This window comes from Cavenderia fasciculata (genome assembly GCF_000203815.1).
Source record: "Cavenderia fasciculata unplaced genomic scaffold Scf_Dfasci-F-a-25c12.r2-5, whole genome shotgun sequence".
In the NCBI taxonomy this organism is placed as follows: Eukaryota; Evosea; class Eumycetozoa; order Acytosteliales; family Cavenderiaceae; genus Cavenderia; species Cavenderia fasciculata.
The window spans coordinates 19,436-45,719 of NW_004457729.1; the positions used below are offsets into that span (position 1 = coordinate 19,436).

At 33.5% G+C, this 26,284-nt stretch overlaps 15 protein-coding genes across 15 annotated transcripts; 8 read left to right on the top strand and 7 right to left on the bottom strand.

Moving 5' to 3' along the window:
• Positions 1-56: 56 nt before the first annotated feature.
• DFA_00337 (uncharacterized protein) lies at positions 57-863 on the top strand (the record flags this gene model as incomplete). Its single annotated transcript, XM_004358269.1, has 1 exon — positions 57-863. One exon carries the CDS (start codon positions 57-59, stop codon positions 861-863), a length of 807 nt encoding a protein of 268 aa, XP_004358326.1.
• Positions 864-955: 92 nt separating this feature from the next.
• On the bottom strand, positions 956-3,950 carry culD (cullin; the record flags this gene model as incomplete). The annotated part of the gene is made up of 9 exons (XM_004358270.1): positions 956-1,498; positions 1,575-1,688; positions 1,763-2,078; positions 2,151-2,791; positions 2,849-3,011; positions 3,094-3,129; positions 3,298-3,341; positions 3,455-3,734; positions 3,937-3,950. 9 exons carry the CDS (start codon positions 3,948-3,950, stop codon positions 956-958), a joined length of 2,151 nt encoding a protein of 716 aa, XP_004358327.1.
• A 49-nt stretch (positions 3,951-3,999) lies between these two features.
• dyrk2 (putative protein serine/threonine kinase) lies at positions 4,000-6,775 on the bottom strand (the record flags this gene model as incomplete). Its single annotated transcript, XM_004358271.1, has 3 exons — positions 4,000-4,511; positions 4,593-4,747; positions 4,983-6,775. 3 exons carry the CDS (start codon positions 6,773-6,775, stop codon positions 4,000-4,002), a joined length of 2,460 nt encoding a protein of 819 aa, XP_004358328.1.
• Positions 6,776-7,211: 436 nt separating this feature from the next.
• xdh (xanthine dehydrogenase) lies at positions 7,212-11,669 on the bottom strand (the record flags this gene model as incomplete). Its single annotated transcript, XM_004358272.1, has 4 exons — positions 7,212-10,634; positions 10,733-10,858; positions 10,975-11,357; positions 11,486-11,669. 4 exons carry the CDS (start codon positions 11,667-11,669, stop codon positions 7,212-7,214), a joined length of 4,116 nt encoding a protein of 1,371 aa, XP_004358329.1.
• A 419-nt stretch (positions 11,670-12,088) lies between these two features.
• On the top strand, positions 12,089-16,012 carry DFA_00341 (uncharacterized protein; the record flags this gene model as incomplete). The annotated part of the gene is made up of 7 exons (XM_004358273.1): positions 12,089-12,946; positions 13,034-13,253; positions 13,341-13,517; positions 13,614-14,014; positions 14,090-14,248; positions 14,330-14,448; positions 14,704-16,012. The coding sequence occupies 7 exons, from the start codon at positions 12,089-12,091 to the stop codon at positions 16,010-16,012; spliced, it is 3,243 nt and encodes a 1,080-aa protein (XP_004358330.1).
• Positions 16,013-16,166: 154 nt separating this feature from the next.
• On the bottom strand, positions 16,167-17,051 carry abiA (component of SCAR regulatory complex; the record flags this gene model as incomplete). Its single annotated transcript, XM_004358274.1, has 1 exon — positions 16,167-17,051. One exon carries the CDS (start codon positions 17,049-17,051, stop codon positions 16,167-16,169), a length of 885 nt encoding a protein of 294 aa, XP_004358331.1.
• A 313-nt stretch (positions 17,052-17,364) lies between these two features.
• On the top strand, positions 17,365-17,913 carry DFA_00343 (uncharacterized protein; the record flags this gene model as incomplete). The annotated part of the gene is made up of 2 exons (XM_004358275.1): positions 17,365-17,410; positions 17,540-17,913. 2 exons carry the CDS (start codon positions 17,365-17,367, stop codon positions 17,911-17,913), a joined length of 420 nt encoding a protein of 139 aa, XP_004358332.1.
• A 333-nt stretch (positions 17,914-18,246) lies between these two features.
• Positions 18,247-19,215, top strand: rab14 (Rab GTPase; the record flags this gene model as incomplete). Its single annotated transcript, XM_004358276.1, has 4 exons — positions 18,247-18,343; positions 18,442-18,527; positions 18,700-19,046; positions 19,125-19,215. 4 exons carry the CDS (start codon positions 18,247-18,249, stop codon positions 19,213-19,215), a joined length of 621 nt encoding a protein of 206 aa, XP_004358333.1.
• Positions 19,216-19,558: 343 nt separating this feature from the next.
• Positions 19,559-20,678, bottom strand: DFA_00345 (3'-5' exonuclease domain-containing protein; the record flags this gene model as incomplete). The annotated part of the gene is made up of 2 exons (XM_004358277.1): positions 19,559-20,383; positions 20,460-20,678. 2 exons carry the CDS (start codon positions 20,676-20,678, stop codon positions 19,559-19,561), a joined length of 1,044 nt encoding a protein of 347 aa, XP_004358334.1.
• Positions 20,679-20,825: 147 nt separating this feature from the next.
• On the top strand, positions 20,826-21,463 carry DFA_00346 (uncharacterized protein; the record flags this gene model as incomplete). The annotated part of the gene is made up of 3 exons (XM_004358278.1): positions 20,826-20,894; positions 21,004-21,119; positions 21,217-21,463. The coding sequence occupies 3 exons, from the start codon at positions 20,826-20,828 to the stop codon at positions 21,461-21,463; spliced, it is 432 nt and encodes a 143-aa protein (XP_004358335.1).
• Positions 21,464-21,603: 140 nt separating this feature from the next.
• DFA_00347 (uncharacterized protein) lies at positions 21,604-21,982 on the top strand (the record flags this gene model as incomplete). The annotated part of the gene is made up of 2 exons (XM_004358279.1): positions 21,604-21,708; positions 21,770-21,982. 2 exons carry the CDS (start codon positions 21,604-21,606, stop codon positions 21,980-21,982), a joined length of 318 nt encoding a protein of 105 aa, XP_004358336.1.
• Positions 21,983-22,934: 952 nt separating this feature from the next.
• Positions 22,935-23,396, top strand: DFA_00348 (uncharacterized protein; the record flags this gene model as incomplete). Its single annotated transcript, XM_004358280.1, has 1 exon — positions 22,935-23,396. The coding sequence occupies one exon, from the start codon at positions 22,935-22,937 to the stop codon at positions 23,394-23,396; it is 462 nt and encodes a 153-aa protein (XP_004358337.1).
• Positions 23,397-23,492: 96 nt separating this feature from the next.
• pncA (nicotinamidase) lies at positions 23,493-24,209 on the bottom strand (the record flags this gene model as incomplete). Its single annotated transcript, XM_004358281.1, has 1 exon — positions 23,493-24,209. The coding sequence occupies one exon, from the start codon at positions 24,207-24,209 to the stop codon at positions 23,493-23,495; it is 717 nt and encodes a 238-aa protein (XP_004358338.1).
• Positions 24,210-24,324: 115 nt separating this feature from the next.
• On the top strand, positions 24,325-25,008 carry DFA_00350 (uncharacterized protein; the record flags this gene model as incomplete). The annotated part of the gene is made up of 2 exons (XM_004358282.1): positions 24,325-24,594; positions 24,679-25,008. The coding sequence occupies 2 exons, from the start codon at positions 24,325-24,327 to the stop codon at positions 25,006-25,008; spliced, it is 600 nt and encodes a 199-aa protein (XP_004358339.1).
• A 376-nt stretch (positions 25,009-25,384) lies between these two features.
• DFA_00351 (12 days embryo spinal ganglion cDNA) lies at positions 25,385-26,018 on the bottom strand (the record flags this gene model as incomplete). The annotated part of the gene is made up of 3 exons (XM_004358283.1): positions 25,385-25,612; positions 25,716-25,840; positions 25,985-26,018. The coding sequence occupies 3 exons, from the start codon at positions 26,016-26,018 to the stop codon at positions 25,385-25,387; spliced, it is 387 nt and encodes a 128-aa protein (XP_004358340.1).
• Positions 26,019-26,284: the final 266 nt, after the last annotated feature.

Here is a 26,284-nt window from a genome sequence, read left to right on the forward strand (position 1 = left end):
GTGTACATTTACAATAAAATAAAACAAATATATATATACAAGACAAAGAAAGACAAATGCATTTTAGATATCACCACATTTTTTCAACCGTTTTAATTTTACTTGTTTGGGTCGCCATACCCTCCACCTTTTCATACAAGATCTCATCACAACAATGTTCATTGTGTATCAATGTTGTTGATCATTTTGACTCTTCTATCAAAGATGAATCTTTATTGATAGATTCATGTTCCATACATTATGATAGAGAATTGTGTCAATATTTTGTTCAAACATATCACAACCAGTTCAGCAGCAACTCTAATAATTTCTGTTTATCGATTGGAATTTGTCAACAAGACCATTTAAATAACAACAACAACAATAAGAATCACAATAATGACAATATAAATAATAATGAAAACATTGACAAAAACGACAACTTTGATTGCTCGATTTGTAAATATATAGTATCAGGAATATCTGGTATGGTAGCAAGTAATCAATCCATCCCAGTCATTTTAGAGGTTGCCACACAATCTTGCCACCGTCTAAGTGACAAGTCATGGGAACAAACATGCGAGAATATTGTAGATGAGAATGGTCCTCAATTGATTGGTTATCTTCGAGACAAACTAAATCCAGAACAAGCTTGCTACAAAATTCACAAATGTTACTCATCTTCTGGATCTGGTTCAGCTTCTTCTGGATCTGGTTCAAGTGGCGCTTCAAACTCACAAGCATCTGGAGGATCCGGCTCGAGTGGAACTTCGTCATCATCATCTTCTGCATCGTCTGCATCATCTGGTTCTTGGACAGGATCAATAAGTGGCAGTAGTAGTAGTAGCAGTGGTGCCTACATTTCAATTAAACATCACAACTAACAATAATCGATCGATAAAACAACTCTTGTATAAATTTTAAAATAAAACTTCTTTTTCGGCATCTTTTTTTTAATACTTTTTTTATTTTCCAACTAGGCTAAATAATGGTAACTCATTGGATTGTTTTGATCTCTGCCAAGATATTCTCTCTCGATCAACGATTCAATTCTCTTTTTAAGATCCACTGGTTTTGGAGTGAATCGAAGTTGTTGGAACAGTTCACTCATGAGAAGGTTGTGTGTTAGAGTCTTTCTCGCCTTCATGATGCGGACAATGGCTGCATCAATTTGATATTGACGATCATGGATAATAGCTTCGTTTGTCTTTTTGTTCTCTTCAACAGTCTCTTTGGCTTGTAATGCATTGACCTTTAGACGAGTGAGTTTGTGTGTAAAGTCTTTGTTGAACGAGAAAAGGTCGTCAATTTCCAATATTTTTGATTTGTTCTTGGATCTTCTCGATAGGATTCGTGTATTTGAATTGATAAGAGGCATCATATGTCTTTTTAGTTCTTCCAATTCGATGCCACTTAATTCTTGAATCTTACCAAGAGTAATCTCTTCATCTTGGTTCAAATTGTTAAATAGTAATAATACGACTGTTTGTAAAAGTGATGAAATTGTATCTTTTTTACCCTAAAAAAAATAAAAATAAAATAAAATAAAATTAATCCGCTATTCGTAAACATTTCGAATCAATTTGTTGTTTTACATTTTGAAAGAAACATTTTAAAACACATTGACCTAAAGAGTTTTGCCAAATTAATTTTCTATTGGGATATTTTGATGAATAAAACTTTCTGTACATTTCTTGGTACTCTAGAAACTATAAGTAAATAAGAAAGGAAAAGGTAAGGAGGTTTGTTTTTGTTTTTTGTTTTTTTTTTTTTAATTTCATACCTGAGTTGGTAAGTTTGCATTTAATGGAGTATATTGAGGCCAATTACTAGAGGCCAAAACAAATACGTTCATTTCTATATTTTTGATGTGTTCAGTGTAGGCCATGCACTCTTTAAAAGAAGCCATAATTTCATTTGATAATTCTATATCATTAAACATTCCTTCCAATTTGGCAGTAAAGACTGTACCACATTCATTTCGAAGTTTTAAAACGACAGATTTCTCGACATCGATTGACATGCTCTTATCCATCAACAATCTTTTGGATAGATCTGTTTTATAAAAAGCTTCAAATACATCTTTTCCTTGAATAAATCTAAAAATAATAGACATTAATGAATGGTTAGAGATCAAATTTGTTTTTTTTTTTTGTGTTGTGTTTTCCTACCTAAATAAAGCCAATGCCTTGTTTAAAACCATTTCAAGTTCATCGTCGCTAATACCCTTGCTACCAGAGCGAAGTTTAGAGTCAATAAACTTTGCTATTAGTTCTGCAGGTTTGTTTTGTCTAGTGTTGATGAAATGTTCAAAAGATTCCTTAAAAGAATAGTTTAGTTGGTCATTTTTTGAAAAGGAGATATTGAGAATGTGATCCATTCGATCTTTAAATATGATTAAATCTTCAATCATGCTCGAGTCTTTTTCAGTGTCTGCTAGCATGGAGGCACCAGCTGTCTTTATATATTGACCCCATGCACTTTTTAATTTACTCAATCCATTGACTCTTGTGAAAAGGGAATAGAGTAGTTCCAAGTCTTCAATCTTGTCCATCTCTACCATTTGATTAAAGCCTTTTTGTAAAAGACGATCCAAATGTTGTTCCAACATTTGTTTTTCCACTACTTGTATTATTGCTCTCTTTGTAGACGGATCAATGTATCGAAGAGATCTTGTATTTTCTTCTGCAATTCTATTATTTACATGTTTGAGATATTCAGGTGTCTCATATTCGTTGATTAAATGATTTGATTCTTTGTAATAAAACATACTAGTCTCTGATAATAATTCTTTTTCAAATGATTCATATATCTAAAAGATAATGGATGAGAAAAGAAACAAGAGTTTGTTTTGAAAGATCACACATACCTGTAGTGATAGCAACATTTGGATCAGATGATGTAGTAGATCTTTATCAATTGTTTCACCATTTCTTTCTTTTTCAATATTGATTAGTATTCCAATCCTTAGTTTCTTATCTAAATTTGTAGATGATAATAAAAATGTTTTGAAATAATGTAAACCTATATCCCTACATAAATATAAAATAAATAAATATTAATAAAAGAAATAGAGATGATATATATATATATATATAATATTTCTTTACTTACCAAATTGATTTTGTATGCTTTGAGACAACATAAGTTCTATCTAAACAAAGAAATATACCCATAATCAAAATCAAAATATTTGAATGATCAATCCATGACTTGCATAGTGTTGTCATGAATGTAGGTAGATCCAATGCATTGTTTAGTAATTCATTAAACTGTTCTTGTGTGTGCTTTTCTATTTTGTCTGATAAGTTTTGATACAATGTTGTTGCATATTTTTCTGTCGAACAAAGATTATCTACCATCTATATATATGTAAATAAAAAAAAAAGGTAAAAGTTAACACAAGTCTTTTGTAAGATCTTATCCCTCCTTTTTCTTTTTCTTCTTCTTCTTCTTTCTTCTTTCTTTTACACACTCTATATAATTCCTCTAAAGTTTGTTTGATTGGTTGTTTTTTGTAGATAGAGTCAATTGCATTTGAAAGATGAGACCATGATTCTACTTGATAGTTTTCAGAAGCTTTAGAGGTATCTTTTAAATTTTTGATGACAAGTTTCTTAACTTGAGGTTGTATGTTGTTGCTATTTGGTGTCTTTTTAATGGTCCCTATGCCACCTGCTGCTCCAGATGAAGAGTTTACTTGAAAATTATTTCCATTATTACTAATGTTTGAAGAAAAGATATTCATCTTTTGTCTAATAATTAATAAGTTTAACTATTTATCTGTTTCACTTCTTCTTTGAACAACAAACAATAAAACTTCATCTTTTTTTTTTTTTTTTTTTTTTTGAATTAATTTTTAAAATTTTTCAAAAATATTATAAATATATTTGTTGCCATTTGATTGTTTATTATTATTATTATTATAATTATTTTTTTATTTTTATTATTACAAACACACAATAAAACATTGTTTTACAAAAAAAATGTTTGGGTGCAATGATAGTTTTTAATATTGTTTCAAGTATTGGCAACTGAAATGATTGGAGTAGATGATGAAGAGGATTGAACAGACAATGAATTTGTTAATTCAGCAATCCAAGGATGTCTAAGACCTTGATCAGGAGTGATTCTTAAGAGTGGATCCCAAAGTAGGCACTTTTCTATAAAGTCAACAAAATCAGGTGCATCACTGTCGTCAGGTGGACATCGCATGATCTCTGATAATGTACGAGTTGCAACTCCATATGGTTCGCCAGTTGTCGGATTGTTTATTGGCCTAAGTGCTCCATCTTCATCAAAGAAGACATCTTTTCGTGTTGATTGGTCGACCAGTGTTTGTGGTGGTAGTCCAAAAATTTCTATAATACATGCCAATTGTTCTGGTTCATCGTTACCAGGGAAAAGTGGTGCTCCCATATACAACTCGGCCAATATGCAACCTAAACTCCAAATATCTATAGATTTATCATATTTCATTCCGAGAATGACTTCTGGTGATCTATAAAATCTACTTTGAATATAAGTAAATACTAAATAGTAGTAGAAAATAATATTAAAAAATTGAATGTTAATATTAAAAATCTATACAAAAGATTTTAATCTAAACATACTTTGGTCATTTTCAAAACAACTACTACCAAAATCAATCAACTTAATTCCTGACTTGGTGGGTTGTTTTAACAATATATTTTCTGGTTTTAAATCGGCATGAATAATATTTCTTTTTGCTAGGAATCTTAACGAAGTTAATAATTGTGCTGCAAATCTAGAATAAAATAAAATAAATAAATAGAATATAAGAGGTTTTTTTTTTTTTTTTTTTTTTTTTTTCCCTTCTAATTAAATTTAATTTAAATCCTTGGAAATGGTTTGCCTTTAAGAAATCATAAAGATTCATACTTAACAGTTCAAAAGTAATACAAAGATGATTTCTAAATTCAAAGCTATCACACAGGTGAACTATATTTGCTGTTGAATTTGGATCATTGTTTTTTAGATACTCTAGAATTTTGATTTCTGTAAGTGCTTGGTTGTAGAATCTCTTTTGATTCCTTAATAGTTTGAGTGCAACTTGTTGATTATTTTTGTGGTCGTAGCATTTTACGACCTGACAGAAAGAACCTTGTCCCAATACCGATAAAATCTCGAATCGATATGCAATATGGTCTTGAACAACCACTCTATAGTCACCTTCTTCAGTATCGTACCCATTGTTTGGTAGATTCTTATCAAATATTACCTTTTGGTTGCCAGTGCAACCAGTGTAATATACTTGAGGAAAACCGAGAATCTCTGATTGCTCTGCCATTGTGAGATCGTTGATATAAAGTTTCAATGCCACTGAAGGAGTCATACATTTAAAATCCTTTGGTGAAGAGGGTGATGATGTGGTTTTTGGTGAATTACTTGATAATGTCATGGTCGGAGATGATATTGGAGAAAGTGTCGATGGGCTTGTGTTACTACTACTAGTAGAGGTGGATGACTTTGCTGGTGATATTTTGGATTTATTCTCCAATAAGGATGTCTTTGTTGTTGTTGTTGTTGTCAATGATGACGGTGTAATAGTAGATGATTTTGTTGATCTTAAAATCTTTGGAATTAATTTACTTGTAAATGATGTTGATGATGAGGAAGAAGAAGAAGAAGAAGAAGATGATGATGATGTAGAAGGTGTAGGGGGGTTATTATTAATATTAGTATTTTGTTGATCCTTTAAATTTGAAATGGAAAGTGATCTTGATTTGGATTTACTTGAAGAAGAAGATAATCTTGTGAAAACATCATCTTTTTTGTTTGTTGGAGTTGGTTGACTATTATTATCTACTGTGGTGCTGCTGCTCAACGATGATGATGATGATAAAGTTGAAGAATTATTTTTACTATTTGTATTAATAGTTGAACCAACGGCAATAGTAGTAGTAGTAGTATTGTTATTGTTATTGTTATTTTGATTACTGTTGGGATTGACAAAAGTGGAAGGATTCGTAATTGATTGAGATCTTTTTCGATTAGAGTCTCTTATTTCAGAGATTGTAGAGTTCTTCATTTTTCCCAACGATGCTGCCGTATGTTTGATTTGTACGTCCTCTATTTGTAATGATCGTGTAAGAGTACCTGATCTGCTTTTACTTGCACCACCTGTAGTAGTAGTAAAACCACCAGCAGAGGAGTGTAAGAGGGAAGAAGCAGCTCCAACATCATTAATGGTTGTTGTACTATTATTATTGTTGTTGTTGTTGTTGGTGGTTGTAGAACTACTAGTAGATGATGTTATCTTGTTGATGACTACAGGTGCTTTAAGTAAAGATTCTTGTTTGGATGGTCTAAAGCCTGGTTTTATATTGGGTCTTTCTGTTGGAGGTTTGTTGTTGTTTGTTGGTATTGTTGTTGATGATGTTGTTGTTGTTGTTGTTGTTGATGGTATCTTTAAAGAGGTGGAACCATTTAATTTTAAAGACGATGGCTCTTCCTTTGAACTACTACCAAGTAAGTTGTTATTATTTATATTGTTACTACTACTACTATTATTATTATTACTACTACCACTACTTGTACTACTACTACTATTAGAATTTAAAGCCATTGTATTCAATGACTGAGACAAGAGTGTAGAGTTTACACAGACACTTCTTCTTGCCATTGCTCGTTGAGACATTGATAACTTTAATTTAGATTGGTCAAGAGTTGATGGTGAGGTGGGGGATACTTTGTTTGGTGAGGAGGTGGAGGAAGAAGAGGAGACTGTAAGAGAGGGGTGATCAATAGAGACAAGTAATTCAGTTGAATTCATTGTTGTTGTTGTTGTTTTTGTTGGACTACTACTACTACTACTACTGACGCTCTGGGAGGAAGGTATTATTCCTAAATCAGATGTTGCTGCTATTATTGATACTGTTGTGTTGTTGTTGTTGAATGTCTCTAGTATTTGCAGTGATGCCATCACCCAAACCTCTTTTTGTTACAAAAGAAGAAGAGGAAGAAGAAGGTTAAGATGATAGTAGTAAAAGGGTACTATGAAGGGACAAGTGTAATAAAATAGATATTTTGATGAATCAATCGTTTGAGTAAATTTATTCTTTGTTGTTAATAACTGACCAATTAGTTGGTTGGTTGGTGTTTTTTTTTAAAATTTTTTATTTATTTAATTTTTTTTTTTTCTTTGTTGCAAAATTTCAAAGAAACGGTCAATGCAAACAATCATGATGAGTAATGATCATAATTGATTATTATTTAGTAAATTGTTTTGTGAATCTATCAATACAAGCATTTCTAATTCTTTCACAAGTTGCAGGTGATTCTAAATGAAGGAATTCGGCAACAACATTATTACCATTATTATCTACTAATTTTTGTTCTTGTCTAGAGGCAATGATAGCCTCACGAATAGCAAAGAATACAGAACTACCCAAGAATAATGGTGGTTCTCCTACACCCTTACTAGAATGAATTGCTTTTGGATTGGGTGCATCACCAAAGAGACTGACATTGAAAATAATTGGAATGTCATTGAATCCTGGAATTTTATAGGTCGATGGACCACGTGTGAATTGGTAGCCACTTGGCTTAAATGTAACAACTTCTTCTAGTGTAGTGAGTCCTACTCCTTGAATAAAGGCTCCCTCTACTTGTCCTATATCAATGGTGGGATTCAAACTGTCACCAACATCCATAATGATATCACTTTGTAGAATGGTATGGTCGCCTGTCAATGTATCAATTTCCACTTCACTGACAGAACAACCATAGTTGAAATAGTTGAATGGAGTACCTTCACCTACACCACCATCCTTAAAGAGGTAACCAACATTGGGTGTTGCATAGTATCCGTTGGCAGAGAGATTGATACGTTCGACAAAGGCTTGTGTTGTCAATTGTGCAAAACTGTAGTTGGGGAATCGTTGACGAAGAGGTTCAAGACGTTGATTGATTTGTTTGCATGCATCCAATGTGGCCATACCATTCATATCTGAAGAGACAGAGGCTGCTGTGGGTGCTGTATTGGCGACCTTGTCTGTCGATGTTTCACTTACGTACACTTTTTCAACTGGAACACCCAATTCTTTGGCTGCAATTTGAATAATCTTTGTGTGCAAACCTTGTCCCATCTCGGTACCACCATGAGTGACCAATACAGATCCATCAGTGTATATGTGAACCAAAGCACCAGCTTGGTTCAATGTCTTGATTGTAAAAGACATACCAAATTTGGTTGGAATCAATGCAATACCTCTCTTTTTCCATTTGTTCTTTTCGTTGAATTGTTTCACTTGTTCCAATCTAGCAAGATAGTTACTCTTTTGTAATGTTTCCTTCCAAATACGATCCAAGTGACAGTTGCTTACCTCTTGCAAGTAATGAGTTAATTCTCCTTCCTTGTAAAAGTTTCTTTCACGGATCTTGTACGATGGAATTTGCAAATGATGACTGATCTGTTCAATCCAATTCTCACAAACCATCATACCCTGTGGACCACCAAATCCTCTAAAAGCAGTGTTGGTTGGCAGATTTGTCTTGCATAGTCTTCCAACAACACGAATGTTTGGTACTTTGTAGGCATTCTCAGAGTGGAAAATGGCACGATCCAATACACCACCACTTAGGTCATAGGAATAACCAGCGTCGGCAAATAATTGAATGTCTGCCACCTTTATCATTCCCTCGTTATCAAAACCAATCTTGTAACGACCCAAGAATGGATGACGTGTACCAGTAGTGATCATATCTGTATCACGATCCAATACAAGACGAACTGGTTGACGAAGTTTTTGAGCAGCCAAAGAGGCGATACAAGAAACAAAGATGGAACGAGACTCTTTTCCACCAAAACCACCACCCATACGCTTGGTCTTTACAACTATTTGGTTCATTGAGACACCAAGGGCCTTGGCAACCAGAATTTGAGTCTTTGTTGGATTTTGTGTTGAAGAGTAGATGTGATATTCATCACCTTCTATTGGAACGGCCAAAGAGACGTTGGTCTCTAAATAAAAGTGTTCTTGACCTCCCATTTTGAATTCTCCTTGTACGACATTTTCACATTCACCAAAAACTTGATCCACCTCTCTACCATTCTTGATGGTGTGCACCATATCAAGGAATGAGTTCTTCTCGATGGCATCTTCAATGGTGAGAACTGGTGTTAACTCTTCATATTGGATTTGTACGGCTTTGGAAGCTTCTAGAGCTTGTTGGTGTGTTTCAGCTACAATCACACCGATAGGATAACCTTGACAGAGTACAGTCTTGCTTGCCAATAGTTCTTCGTCATAGAATACAGGACCTGTCATGTTACTTCCACGAATATCCTTGTGAGTGTAGAAACCCTTTACTCCTGGCAATGATAAGGCTTTTGAGGCATCGATAGATGTAATGTTGGCATGTGCCTTGGTTGAGAGAACCATGGCTGCGTACAATGACGATTGTTTCATATCATCTACATAGATTGCTTCTCCAGTTACTTGCTTGTCACTGCTTTGATGTTTAATTGGTTGAGTGACTGGATGCAAAAGTGGTTGGGTTTGGTAGGTTTGTTCACCCGAGGTCATTTCTCTGTGATAGGGATTGGTAGCACTCTTTTCTCTCTCGTCGACTTGATATTTTGTGTTTCCTTGAGAGTCGACAAAGAGATAGTTATTTACAGTTAAAAAGAATTTGAAAAAGAAACTGGTTGTGAGTGATCGACGGTACTCTATCATTCCACCGGGAGCACCCTCAGCCAATGGCAAGTCAATCTCTAGATTTGAATAGATTTCATCCAACAATGATTGAGACCATATCTTTCCAACCAACGCATCCATTGTTTTGGTGGCAAGAACAGCCTTTACATTCATACCACCATAGGCCAATGAAATATCCTTGATTGAATACTCTCCTGTCGCTGTTGTTTGATTGGAACGTTCCAATTGTACACGGAAGCAACAAGAAACAATAGCGATATCATCTTCACGACGACGACTTTGTTTGTAGGCTTCGACATACTCCAGTTGGTTGGTAAATGGAACAAAGATACTTGAAAGAACTTCAGATGGAAGGATATCAACGACACGGTATGTTTTGAAAAAGGTACGAATGTTTACATGACGTACAAGTTTTTCACCAGTGTTTTTGTCGATAGAGACAAGTTCCAAAATGGCACCAGCAGCCAATAACACTGGATTAATATCAGAGATTGGACTAGCAGTGACAATGTTACCACCGAGGCAGGCAGCATTTCTAATTTGGTTGCCAGCAAACCATTTAAACTGTGTCAACATGGCTCTATAGGTTTGTGTCTTGTTTTGGTCAACTAATTGCTTGTCGTTGCATAAACCTTGGAGATAGGAACGAATTTCGGTCAAAGTGACGCTTGCACCAATGTGGATACCATCATCAGCTTTTCTGATTCCATTCATCTCTTGAACACGAACAGGGGATAATAATACAGGATACACAACATTTCTAAACTTTGTTTCAATTCCAATCTCTGTATTACCAACTACAATCTTGGCATGATTGTATTGAGATTTTAATTGCAATAATTCATCAAATGTGGTTGGTGTGTACCAAATGGCTCTATCTCCATCGAATTTCAAAGTGGTTTCTTGTTTGTAATTTACCAAATACGGTGGAAAGATTAATTCTTGTTTTAAATCTAATGGTTTTGATGGAATCTAGAATAAAAAATATATAAATAAATAAATATTAGTATCCAAAATCTGATGGAAAAAGAAAGAAAAAAGGTCTTCTTTTTTTTTTTGGTCAATTTTACATGTTGAGTATTTGATTTACAATCACATGGTTTACCGCTTGATGGACAAATATTTTGTTTTTCTGGTGTCTCTGTATCAATTCCACTTGCAATTGATGGTAGTGAATTTGTAGATGGCAAACCAAACTATATAAACATTGAAAGAAAAAAAAATAGTAAATTAAACAGACATTCAACTAGGAGTATTGATTATTATTATTATTTGTTGTTGTTGTTGTTGTTGTTGTTGTTATATAACATACAGATTTTGCAGCATCTAAAATTGGTCTATAACCAGTACATCTGCAAAGATTACCATCAAAACATTCTTCAATGTCATGTTGAGTGGCAGTGGGGTGTGAACGAAGATAAGAATACAATGCCATAATGATACCAGGTGTGCAAAAACCACATTGTGAACCATATGCCTCTGAAATACGTGATTGAACAGGATGCAAACCATCGGTAACATTACCTAGACCTTCAATAGTTGTTATAGCACATCCTGATACAGCACATAATGGAAATAGACATGCATTGATAGCACGATGAATAATTTTATCTTGATTGGATGAGTAGTGTGATATCATCACTGTACATGCTCCACATCCTCCCTCGCCACAACCTAATTTAGTTCCTGTTAAACCTATATTTAATAGATAGATACAAATGTATATGAATTAATATAAAATAGATAGACAGATAGATTGATAAAAAGAGAGAGAGAGAGAAAGAGTTATTATTGCTAGTTTACAGCAACAGGAGGTTACATACCAACATTTAATGATCTAAGATAATGTAATAAAGTGTGTTCTGGATTGGGATTACGAACAACTACCTTGTTTCCATTTAAATAGAATAATAAGTCATGATTATAATTGTTGTTGTTGATGTTGTTGTTGTTGTTTTCTGTACTCGTGTTGATAGTACTACTACTACTACTAATACTGCTGATCATGTTGTACAGGTTTTAAAAAAGATAAAATAAAATGAATTGTGAAGAATGTCAAGTTTGATTCCATTTCAGTCGAAAAAAAATATCCGTTTTGTTTTGTGTTTTTTTTATTTTATTTTATTTTTTCCAATTTTGGTGAATGGGTACCCAATTTTGGTTAAAATTGAACCAATTAGAGACAGAATAAAGTAATAAGGTATCTATACCCTCTATAAGTAGCTACTTGAATTCTATAAGGTTTGAGACTAATTTTAATCAACCAAAACAAAATAATAATAAAATAAGTCTTGATGTGTGACTTTTTAAAAAAACCCCTTTAAAAAAAATCAAACTTTAAAGATAGATAGATACTGATAGTAACATCAGTAATAACTGCAATAATAATAGTAATAGTAGTAATAGTAATAGATAGAAAGGAGAGAATGGATACTAATAGTAACATCAATAATAACAGTAATAATAATAATAGTAGTAATAATAATAATAATAATAATAATAATAATGTAACAACCAATTATTCATCATTTATTAGTGTAATGGGAAATTTATATCTTAGAACAAAGATTGTATCATTTGTTAATCAGTTGCATCGAAAGCAACTAAGAAGAAGTTTAAAGTGGAAAGATCTTTGTTTAAACTCTCATCAGTTGATTCTATATGGTTACAAGGATGCTGTCATTAAACAATTAGAAAAAGAACCAATCAACATGTACATGGATCAACATACTCTAAGATATGCTTGTCAATTTAACCACATGGATCTTATTACTAGACTGTTACTCATCAATAACAATAACAACAACAACAACAACAACAACAACAACAACAACAACAACAACGATAATAATAATAAGTATCCTACATTTAAATTTACAGCAGTAGAATATCATGTAGCAGCGATCAATGGTCACATTAAAGTATTAGAGCTTATCGACAAAATTGAGCCAGACCTAGAGATCAATGGAAACACGATGGATCTAGTTTGCAAGAATGGACATCTTGATGTAGCACGATACCTGCAAAACATTTCAACCGAGAGGAACAAACAATTAAAGACCACTACAATGGCAATGGACAGCTGCTCCGCTCAGGGAAATATACAACTATTAGAGTTTCTTCATAGTCATCGAAGTGAAGGATGCACGAAATTAGCCATCGACATTGCCTCACTTAATGGCTTTTTCAATGTTGTCACCTTTCTATATAATAACAGATCTGAAGGTTTTACATCTTATGCCATTGAAGCAGCTGCTGAAAATAATCATCTTGAAATTATTAAAGTAAATATTTATATATATATATAAACAACAATTGTTGTTTCAATTCCACCTAATTTTTATTAATTCTTTATTTATTTATTTATTTAGTATCTTGTAGGATTAAATGATCTTTATCCAGTGACAATTACTGCATTGGAAAAAGCTGCGAGTAATGGTAACTTGCCAATTCTTAAACACCTCATTCAATTCTATAAACCTTCTTTGGTCGATCAAGCTTCAATTCTAACAGGCGCCTGTTCTGCTGGCCATCTCGATGTATGTCAGTATCTTGTGGAACAAGTTGGCATTAAAGTTACCAAAAATGTTGGTAAGGTATACACATTATCATTCATTATCATCACTATTCTTATCCTTCCTTACTGAATTTATATATCTAATAATCATGTACTTTTAGTTGGAGCTGCCACTAAATGCTCATATGATGTGTTAAAGTTTATTCTTGGTAAATCAAAGGCAATTGGATGTACTAAAAATATTGGTGATGGTGTAGCATCCCAAGGAAGACTCGATATGCTTGAATTACTTGATCAAGAGATCGACAGATTATCATGTTCTGTTGCTGCCATGTCACGTTTGTATTGACACTTTTACACATTGTTTTGTAATCTATATCTATACTTACTTGTCTCTCCTCTCTCTCTCTCTCTCCCACTTCTCCATACACTAGTCGCAGCTGAACATGGACATTTAGATGTGGTCATGTACCTTCATGAACATAGAACCGAAGGATGCAATAAGACTACACTTAAAAAGGTAGTTCAAAATGGACATTTTGATGTTGCAAGATTTCTGATTCACCACCGCGAGGAAAAGTTTGAGTCTGCTCTATCAACTGCCATTCAATACCGTTACTTTGATATGTTTTACTTCCTTTATGAAACTCAATTCCAGCTCGAACTTTTACATCATGAAGACAATCCATCCTCCTTCTCACCTGCTGCTGCCGCTGTACCACTCTCAAATGACAGCGAGAAATTGTTAGATCTTGCCTGTGAAAGTGGTAATCTAAATTTGGTCCAATATATTCACACCCATTTTAAATCAACAATTTGTACAACCTCTGCAATGGTAATTATTACTGTGTATTACCGATAAATTAAATTGGTTGTTTTTTATTAATCTTTTTTATTTATTTTAATTCAGGACCAAGCCTGTAAATTTGGATATTTAAATATTGTACAATTTCTACATAATAACCGACTTGATGCAACTTGTACAATTGATGCCATCAATCATTCAGTCTTTCATCTTCCAATTCTAAAGTTCCTCCACGAAAAGAGGGAAGAATTTAAGATTCCAAATGTAAAAGACAAAACTCTAATCAATTGTTGTTCATCTTTATCGTTTAACCCAAACATAAGCAACCAAAAATATATGCTAAAGGTAGTCAAATTCCTTGTTGTTTTCCGGTTTGAGCATATTGCCAACCAAATTCAACAATGTCTAACAATGATGTGTTTGACACCAGAGATTAGAGAAGTTCTTGAACCATTATCAAACTCGTCATAATAATAATCAAAATAATAATAATAATAATAATAATAATAATAAACCAAAAAACGTTAAAAGAGTTTTTTTTTTTTGTTTTTTTTTTATATCTTTAGTATACTTGTCAGAAGAAGAGGAACACTAAACCAATCATATTATATCATCTTTTTTGTTTCTCGGTTCTCCTCCTCTTCATCTCTCCTCTTCCTCTTCCTCTTAGTTTGTGTTAACACAACGATATAGAGCGATAGATATATATATATATATAGAGGATACAGTATGCATAGTAGTAATTCAATCGATATTTCAACCTCTACTACTACTGCTGCTACTACTGCTACAGCTGCTGTTGTTGGAGATCATACAAATAACTATGTAGACGGAAATAATAACGACTATAACTATAGTTATAACAACCAATACGGTCATCAACTTAATAATAATACTACCCATGTTGCAATCGATAATAGAAACGTAAACTATAAGAATCCTTCCTATAGATTCAATAATAATAATAACTATCAGCATATTAACAATAATAATAATAATAATAATAATAATAATAATAATAATAATAATAATAATAATAATAATAACAAAATGGTATACAACAATGGAAACATTCCAAACTATTACAATCATATGATTTATCAAAATGCTGCCTATGCTGCAAGCAACAACAACAACGGTCATCATTATTCCAATAATAATGGTCAATTTTACCAAGAACATCATAATAACAATTTGGATACAAATGTCACTTCTACCCAACATATGGGATCATCGTCATCATCATCATCATTATTTATTAGCTCTCCTTCCTCACCAACAAACAACAACAACAACTATGGCCAAATATATAAAGGAAATTATAATTCATATCAAAAACCAAGGCCTCACTATCAACAAAACCGTTTCAATCAACCTCAACAACAACAACAACAACAACAACAACAACAATTACTACAACCTCAACAACTACTACAACCCCAACAACAAATTTACGAAGAAGGACCAAATGGTACGGCCATTACAAACAACCAATCTTCTATCAATACTACTGGTAACAATATCGTTGAAGAAACGATAGCAATACCAGAGGTTAAAAAGATTATGAAACGAAATCCTCTAAACTCTTCAAACAATGGCTTGGGTACCAACTCAAAATCAAAAAGATCGTCATCAAAACTAAGTCTAGAAGAAAAGGAAGCTGCCTATCAAAAAGCACGTGAAAGAATATTTAGTAAAGAGGATCACGAGGAACTTTTAAATTTGGAAATGCCATCCCCACATTATAACCAGAAACAACAAATCAATCAAAATATCAATTCTGTTGTTGATGGTGCTATTTCACCAACAATGACAGACTCCTCTTCTTCTTCTTCTTCTCTTGTCAACCCTGAACAAAAGAATACAAAATCTATATTAAACCCAAACTCTCCGAATTTTGTGAGCAATCAATTTAAAGCTCCAGCCCATTCACTAAAAAATAATACCCTTAACAATAATAATAATATGTATCAATATCAAAATGGAGATATTAATAATAAATTTTCCAGCAATGCTTATTTACGGTAATAATAAATCAATTATATATATATTTATAGTTTCGGGCAACTTTTTCTTTTATTGCTTCTTTATTTTGTGGTGGTGGTGGTGGTGGTTTACAAGCCCGACTCGGGCGGTGACGATGGATGGTTGTACAACGACGACGACGACGACGATCATCAATTTACATTGGTGGAGGTGGTGGTGGAAGATCAAATGCTGGTGGAGGTGGGAGATTAAATGATGGTGGAGGTGGTGGGAAGTCATAGGATGATGGAGGTGGTGGTGGAAGATCAAATGATGGTGGAGGTGGTGGTGGGAAATCAGACGATTGTTGGATAGAGGGTGGACGAGTTGGAATAGATGGAGGCATGTTGAGGGAAGGTGGTTGTGCTGCTGGTGGTGGTGGTTGTTGTGGACGAGGCTTGGCAGACACTGGTGGTGGTGTACTAGTGTATGAAGGTGATGACACGGATGGAGTCGATGGTTGAGATGAGTGATTTGATGAATTGGTTGAAGATGGTGGTGGTGGAGGTGGGAGACCTTGTGAATCTGAAAGTGATCCATTGGATTGTTGGTGTTGAAGAGTGGCCGTTGTTGTTGTTGGTGCAGAGATACCATAGTGAACTTGTTTACGAACAAACTTTTGAGGAGCACGAGTTGAATCGGCATCTACCTTTCTATCCTTGAGCGTTGATTTGTAGGGACGAGCACTATCGTTACCACGGAATACATTTGTACCCGATGCGTCGTGTATCATGTCAATACGTTGGGAAAGATACTTGATTTGAAGATCGAGTTTATCGACCTCGTTGAGTTGTAGTTGTGTAAGTGTTGTAAGATGTGTACCAATAGTTTGAATGTGATAGGCAACATTCAATAGTGCATTCTTTGCATAGCTTTGTGTTTGATCATAGATTTGTGTTGCCTCTGCCGATCCAGGTACATAGGATTGTTTACAGTATGCAGAGATTTGTTGCATCTTTGAGTGATTGTCCATTAACTCTGCCAATGCTGATGGAATTGTTTGTTGTGTATAAACATTGATATCTAATGTAGGTTCTGACATGATTGATGATGATTGGTTAAAGATCTCTCTCTCTCTCTCTCTATCAAGTCTAGCTTTTAAATATAATACAAGTGTTGATCAATATCTTTAGTTAAGAAAATGATGATTATGTGGATGAAGATGGGGATGGTTATAATATAATACAACTGTTGATACAATAAAATTATTATTATTTTTTTCTTCTTCATCACAAAAAAAAAAATCAAAAAAAAAAAAAATAATAATCTTGTTTTTTGGTGTGTCTCACCGATACTATTGCATTATTAAAAGTATACTATCGCAAACAACAAAAAGAGAGAGAGAGAGAAGAGAGATGAGTAAAAAAATAACATTTGGTACAATTGATCCTTTAATTAAAGGTATAGATAACAGACGCACCAAATCCATTCTCTAATACCTACTAACCCACACACATCAATAAAACAACAATACTCTAAAAGACCTTGGAAATATCTATAATTTCTATTTTGATCAAAACTATTTTATAGAGACAGAGATCAAATCATTTATAAGAGAGTTTGAGAGTAAGAGAGCAGATAGAGACATATTTGCATTACACCAACAGACACTAAATGCCAATACAACCGTGGCAAATGCAAAACAATCGACAGATGCATCACAACAACATCTCGAAAAGATAAACAAGAGATTGAGAGATCTAAACGATAGAATACAAAATCAAATATTAAAAGAGGATGTCTATCAATCACACCGAGATAGTGATACATTGGTTAGAATGGAAAAACATGGTCAAGAAAAGACTGTCATCGATGAATCCATACAGAGCAGCAAACTTGCAATCGAATCAAACTTTCAAGAACAATCACATCAACTTTGTGAAAAGTATCAAATAATATTATAAATCTGAGATGATAATTGTAAATAATAATAAAATGTAAACAATCTTTAATTAATTCTCTCGTCGTCATCATCAGCCGTCAAAAAGAAGAAGAAGAAGTTGAGTGGCAAAGAAAAAAAAAAAAAAAAAAAAAAAAAAAAACAAAAAAGTTGAACAAATTAAATAGTGAACTTTGTGTTTCTCTCTCTTAATCATTCATCGAAGAAGATAGCTACATCCTATATTACAAACACTACTATCTTTCCATTTACTCGTTCATTATCCATTGCTTTTCTCTAAACTTATACATCTTTATCACAATTTATTAATCAAACAACAAACAACAACAACAACAGAATGTCATTTCCATATGAATATATTTTCAAGTACATTATTATTGGTGATATGGGTGTAGGTAAATCATGTCTGCTACATCAATTCACAGAGAATAAGTGTAAGTTGTTAAACATAATCATCGTCATCTGCTGCTCGTATGATTCATCCTTGTCTCTAAACTAACGTTGCTCTTTATTATAATCTATTACCTACCAGTCGTACCTGATAATCCACATACTATTGGTGTAGAATTTGGAACCAGAATCGTTGATGTTAACAACAAAAAGATTAAATTGCAAATTGTAGGTTGATAGATAGAGAGAGAGAGAGAGAAAGAGTTATGTTGAAAGATAGAGAGAGAGATAGTGCAAAGATGAAGAAAAGTAGAAAAAAAAAAAACACCCCACCATACCATTTTGATTCATTTTGAATGACATATATATATTTACTAATCACTACCAAACTTTGTTTTAGTGGGATACTGCTGGTCAAGAAAGATTTAGAGCAGTTACAAGAAGTTATTATAGAGGTGCAGCTGGTGCATTATTGGTTTACGATATTACAAGAAGAATTACATACAATCACTTGACCAATTGGCTAACTGATGCCAGAAACTTAACCAACCCAAATACTGTTATTATGCTCATTGGTAACAAAAAGGATCTCGATGGACAAAGAGACGTTACATACGAAGAGGCTTCCACATTTGCCAAACAAAATGGTTTGATTTTTGTTGAATCTAGTGCAAAGACTGGTGAAAATGTAGAAGAGGCTTTCTTAAAGACTGCTAGATTGATTTTCCAAAGCGTTCAAGAGGGAAAGTATGTATCGAAATGACATTGACCTTCATCTCCAAATTTCATGTTAACCCTTTTTTTTTTTCTTTTTTATCCCTATAGTGTCGATTTAATTCCAGATGGAGGCATTACCAAGGGTAACAATGTATTACCTACACCACCAGCTGAGCAACCAAAGAATTGCCAATGTTAAATAATAATAACAAACTACCCCCCTATTTTTTATATATATATGATTACACCATGATTGAAATCAATTCTTTTAATAATAATAATAATCAAAACAACCCACTCCACTACACTACACACAAACCAATCACGTCAATATATCAAAAGTATTACTTTTATCCAACCATTATTTTATAATTTGCGAATTAATCTATCATACATCTTTTTTTTTTAACCAAAAACAAGGGACAACAAGGTTAAAAATAGACAAGATAGAGAGGAGAGGAAGGAATAAGAGGAAACTTGAAAAAAATAAAATTAAATAATAATTAATAATTATATATATGTTAATAGATTTATTTTAATTTTTAGATGAGAGTTCTAGAAAATAATTGTCTGATTGAATCTTTAAAATAGGATAATTGTTCACGGAAATTCTTTTTAAGGAATTTCTTATCAAAAGGACTGTGTAGTTGAGGTGTTAGGATATTGTAGATTGGAAGAAGGACAATGACATCGAGGGCACAATAGTCAATGATAGTAGGTGGTAGAGGTCTTTGCCTCCAAATATCAAGATTATTTTTAAATAGATCACGACCTTTGTGTTTAACATTGATTGCTTGTTGTGCATAGGGTTTGGGGGCGTAGAGGTCGGTGAGTTCGGCTAGACCAAACCGACGTATAGGCACATTACCCTCTTTTTTTTTCTGTAAGAGGGCATGTGCAATTTGAATGTCATATACATGGTCGAGTGTAACTTGATAACGATGATAGAGTATCTCAGAGTCACGACGACAATCGTGTACAATCTTTAGAATGATTTTACTCTCCAAGAGATCTTTTAGACCATGCTTAAAGGCATTGTGTCCCAATACCATTATATCAAATATAAAGACACGTCCATTCTTTAGACCAATTTGAACAAGTGACACCTCACCATTCTTTCCCATCTCCCATCCTTCCAAATCAAATGCCACTACATGTTCTTTGTTGATGATTTCAAAAACTCTCTTTAGTTGTTGTACGTCGTTGATGAGAAATATGCCATCAAACGATGATTCATTCTCTCCCAATTGTCTAACGATTGCATTTGATGGATTGTTAGTGTCACCAATATCTTCTTTAAAGTTTGTTAATGTTTGTGATGTACCAAGTTTGCCTTGTTTGATTTCTTTTAGTGCTTGTTGAAGATTCTAGACAAAGAATGTAGTTTTGATTAATAAATCATTGGTTATTATTATTATTATTATTATTATTATTATTAAGTACCTTTCCAGATATAGTTGATAGTTTCTTGTAGATTACTTCTTTTTGTGATGCTCCACTCTTGAATCTAACCTGTACCGATGTATTTTGTTGAAACTGTGCATATAATAATGTGCTATTTATAATATATTTACATTGTTGTTGTTGTTGTTGTTGTTGAATGATGTTGCTCTGTATCAAGCTACATATATTTCTATTTAATGTATATTTGGTAAAACTCATCACGTATACGTGTAAGAAGAATAATGCAATTTGCTATTACTAATAATTTTAATGCTATGAAAAACGAAAGTGTGTCCTTCACAGAACAAAGGTAATATTTTTTATTGATCAAAAGCTAGAGACTTAAATTATCTCCCTCTTTAAAGAATGGAATCAATATACAGTGGAATAAAACATAAGACTAAGATTATTAAACTATTTAGATCAATATTGAGGGTTTGTAATACCAAAGAGAGCTACCCCCACACCTATACAGTTATTGATCGATGATATTCTCTCTCTATCTCTCTTTTTTTTCAAACCAATACCCTCTATATATTTATAGGAGAGATTAAAATTACCTACTGAAAATAGAAGACAATTTGTATTACACAAAGCAAGAACAGAGTTTAGAGAAGGATCAAAGGTTAGTGATCCAAAGGAAATCAGAAGTTTATTAATGTATGTAGGCAATCATATATATATATATATATATGTTCTCCATATTTTAAATATCTATCAAATACTCACAATCATCATCATCATCATAACACACTAGAATTGGTAATACACATTTAGATACTGTGATGATTCAAGCAAAACATCTTTGTTCGATTTTAGAGTATGAACCAACGCCCATCGAAATCCAGATGATGGAGAAGTCTGGAACTACACCCAAACCACTCAGCGCAGACGAACAAAAAACATTAAAGATCAATCAAGAATATGTAGAGATGGCAAAGAAAGAACAAAAATTAAGAGATGCTAAAGAAAAGGATGATATGTGTGAAGATAATATCAGATAGAGAAAATATTAAATAATAATAATAATAATAATAATAATAATAATAATAATAATAATAATAATCAAAACCGACTACTAACTAACAAATCAATATGGATTAAAAGAATATGATAACTGCTTACTGAATGGAATAAATATGATATGAATATCCCGCCGACACATAGACAAACAGGAAATACAAATACAAATTGGATTGTTGTTGTTTTTAGATTTAAAATGTATTTAGACAACCAGCAAAAATGGGAGGCAACTATAGAGGTCGGAGAGGAATCTCCGAGGACAACACAGGTGACGAACCACAAAGTAGTCAGCACCAGCATGGAGATACATTGATATCTACCTTGACCCAAAGGATCCAGTCAGTGATTCCACCGCATGGATTCTTCAAGTCAACACGTTCACCGTTAATGGTGATGTTACGAGACTGGCAAACGAACCAAACAATCATTATCACACCACTATCGAAGCTTTAATTCCATTTACAATGAGTGCAACCATCAACGTTTGTTGGGAAAAATAAAGTCTCCTAAATTTTATTGGCTACTTTTACTCTAGTCTGGTATAAACTCTTTACAATATTTTTTTAAAATTTGTAAAGATTCTATCTATCATACATATCGATAAGATCTTTTGTAGTATATAACGTCTTGACTATAAATTAGATCTAATTATATATGTCTAAATATATAAATAATTTACATCATCAGTTATACGGGAAAAGATGTCTTGTCCAACCGATCAATTCAATTGCACGTTTGTCTTTTTGTTTTTTTTTTTTTTTTTAGTAGCAGGGTTACAACCTGAACAGGTTTTAGCTCGTTATTCTTCGTACAAGCCCACCCAGGAGACCCTTTTCGGATCACTAAACTAAAAAATTGAATAATCAGATCTGTTTTCGTCTTGCTGGCATGGATTTTAAAATAAAAAAACGAAAAAAAAAACCGACTAATCCTTGATTGGAGAGATTCGTGAGCCCACAGGAACCAAAAAAAGTCGCCTATGCTGGCGAGGTGCATTGGGATGTTTGCACATTTTTTTATCGCAACAATTGGGGCATGTTTTTTTTACCCAAAACAACCTTCTCTCGAAAAAAAGAGCGGTTCTCCTCTTTATGATAACCGATGCTACTATGTGGCACCCATTACGAGAAGTGGGGGTGATCGAAATAAAAAAAAACAAAAACAAAAACCAAAGAACAAGACAGACTTGGAGCCTAGTCTACCAGCCAACGATCCACCTTCCAAAAGCCGCAGATGTGGCGTTATGGAACTGTTGGGCAGGATTAGCCCCTGACAATGAGGCTTTGCTAGGCAATAGGCCTCGTCATCACATAGTCGTTCGAATTTTATTTATTTTTATTTATTTATTTTGTTTTCCCCACTAGACGCAACCTATATCTAGGACTCTTTTTTCATTCATTTGATTTGTACTATTCTATTATACCTCTCTATATAAATAATATCTTCTAAAAAATGATGAAAATCGTCGCTGTCCTTGCTTTCGTAGCCCTCTTTGCTACCATCGCCACCTCCCACCACATTACCCAAGTCACTTTCACCACCAACTGTGACCAAGCATGTGCCACCAATGCCACCAACGGATTAAAGAACGTCACTGCCAACGCTGGTGAATGTGTCAAGCTCACCAACCCATGCGGTACCTCCGAATGGCCATACGTCTTTGTCAACGTCACCGGAACCCAATACACCTTCACCAACTTTGGTACCAACGCTACCTCCCAATGTAACGGAACTGCTGTCGAAGCCTTCCCAGCTGCTGAATGTAACGCTAACTGCACTGAAGGTGGAAATGGTGCCTTCTCTGGTTTCTCTGGTGTCGTCTCATGTGTCGCCCTCGAAGATTCTTCCTCTGCCTCTACCGTCGCTGCCTCATTGGTTGCCGTCGTCGTTGCTTTGGTTGCTGCCCTCCTCTAAATAAATATAATTTTAAATTAAATCTAAAAACAACAACAACTACAATCCATTTTACATCATTTGTGTTTTCCCTTGTTTTGTATTTGATGTTGTGATTTAAAGATCGGTAGATTTTATTAGCAAAACTCCATTATTTTCAAGTTTTGACAACATTTCATTTGTACTATCATCTGATACACCTCGAGTACAATCGGACAAGAGATATACATTGTATCCCAATTGTTTTCCATCAAGACAAGTATATCCTACACAATAGTCTGTAGCTAATCCACAAACATAGATATCTTTTACATGGTGTTGAACGAGTGTCGAGTGTAATTCTGTTTTGTATTGATCATCATTATCTTGAAAGGCAGAGTAACTATCAACATTTACATTCATTCCTTTTCTAATTATTACTTCTTTGATGTTGCTCGATCGTAATAGATGTTGATGAAATTCACTACCTTTGCTATGTTGAACACAATGGTTGGGCCACATTATTTGTTTCATTGTTATATCTTTTTTACCAATGGTTGTTGTTGTTGTTGTTGATCTTGGTGGCGGTGGTGGTGGTTGTTGGATATCTATAGTTTCAAAACATTGTGCACCTGGATGATTCGATGCAAAGGATATATGATTTTGAGGATGCCAATCTTGAGATAGTACTACTAGATCAAAGAGTTGGTTGTTGTTCTCTAATAGTTTGTTGATTGGTTCCAATATATCAGATGCATTTGGCACTTGTAATGATCCTCCTTCCATAAAATCATATTGAATATCTACAAGTATTAATGCTTTTGCATTGTTTGTGTTGTTGTTGTTGTTATCCATTATCGATAAGCGTTACTAATATTGAATAAAAAAAACCTAATAAAAAAAAATGTTCTAGCGTAGAACGAGAAATTACTCATTAAAACTAATAATAAAACAACTTTTGTAATTTAAAATGACAAACCAACAACAACAACAACAAAACAACGATGAACAAATAGATATTGTAGATATGAGAAGAAGAGCTTTTGAAAGTGCACAAGTGGCAATACAAGAGATGGCTATCAGAGATATTCAAGAGATTGTAGCTCTACTATCACAAAACAATGATCAACTATCTGTCGTTCTCTCCATGTCTGACAATGGTACACAAATAGCATCTTTACAATCACTATTTCTCGTTCTTTCATTGATTCTCAACAATGGACAACTCGTTAGTTTTGATGTATGTATATTGCTTCTTATGGTAAAAGATCATACTTTTTACTTTTATTTTTGTTACTAATAACTAAATATTTCTATTTTATAGTCTACTAGAAATGGAGTATGTCAGAGTTCAACGATATTGGTAGAGGCAATTAAAAATCATAATCCATTGAACGATGTTAGTTATCATACCTACCAAATGTTGAAATCATACTTTATATCGGATGGAGAGAATGGAGACAACTCACACAATGTAATTCACCCAGAGTTTACACCAGAGTTGGTGTTTGCCAACTGTGGTGGACAACTAGGTGAAGCCCTGTATCGTTGGTGCGATGCTGTATTTACTGTTCTGTCGGTCAGATTCAGCGACGCTGATGATCAAGATGACCAAGATATGGACGACCAAGAAAATGATATTGATACTTTCTAATTGGTGCTCGAGCAAAAGAGAATGGCTTCCATTTGTTGCTTTTTTTTGCAAATCCAGTAAAAAAACCTTTGGTCAGTTTTAACCAACCAACCAACCAACCTGTTTTATTATGTCTGGAAACGATCTCACCAGGCCAAGAACATGGCAACAACAACAGATTTACATTGTTATAAATACAATTTTATTCACCTATTTTATTGGATGACAGAAAGAAATAATAGTTTTTTTTTTTTTTTGGTTGTTTTTTTTTTAGATTGCTTTTTTTGAAGATGTTGGTTCAATGGTGGTGGGCAGAGATTTTAATATTAAAATCTGATATTTTATCCATTCAAGTCTTTCAATCGATAACCAAGTTTGATAGATCATGAACATCTATTCATTTTCCAGAGAGAGCCTTTTTAATTGGCTCACTTTCAGCAGCTTCAACAGCAGTTCTTCCATCTGGACCTTCCGTCTTTACAGAGGCACCAGATTTGACGAGCAGAGCAACAGACTCTACGTGCCCTTCGTAAACGGCAGCAAGGAGTGGTGTAATTCCATATTTGTCTTTTTGATCTACGTTGACCTTTTTAGAAATAAGATAGGTCAACACTTCAACTTGGTTCTACATATTGTTAAATAGGAGGATGACGATGGTTAGTCAATGGATGAAGAAGGGAGAGAGAGGATATAAAAATCAACCACCAACAACAACAACAACAACATACAAAATCAGCGGCCCAATGAGCAGGTCCTCTTTGGTTGGCATCTAATTTGTTAAGAATCTTTGGATCAGCTTCAACTGCAGTTTTAACATTTGAAAGATCACCATTCTTGACGGCCCATGCAAATGCTGTATAAATATATAAAAGAAAGAAAGAAAGAATGAATGATGAATGTCATCAATCATCATAAATCGATAGATTTCAAAGTGTGAGTATAATGATAATTCTATCTATCTCTCTCTCTCTATTTATCGATTCGGGTGTGATCATACCTTCCTCGATGGATGATTTTCCTTCTTCGCTCATGATTATTGTTATGTAGTTATATGTGTGTTGTGTAGTGTTATTAATGAATAAACCATTAATTTGAAAGGTCAATCTTGGAGGTGGGCCAAAAAAAATATCAAAAAAAATAAAAAAAAAAAAAAAGGTCAAAATCATTGGTTCTTTGAAAAAGATTTATATGTTGGTATTTTAGATGACAAGTAACAAATTCATCAACATTGAATTTTCCATGTTTCCAAAACTTTAATGAAATAATAATAATTATTCCAGAGATTTATGTGTTTGGG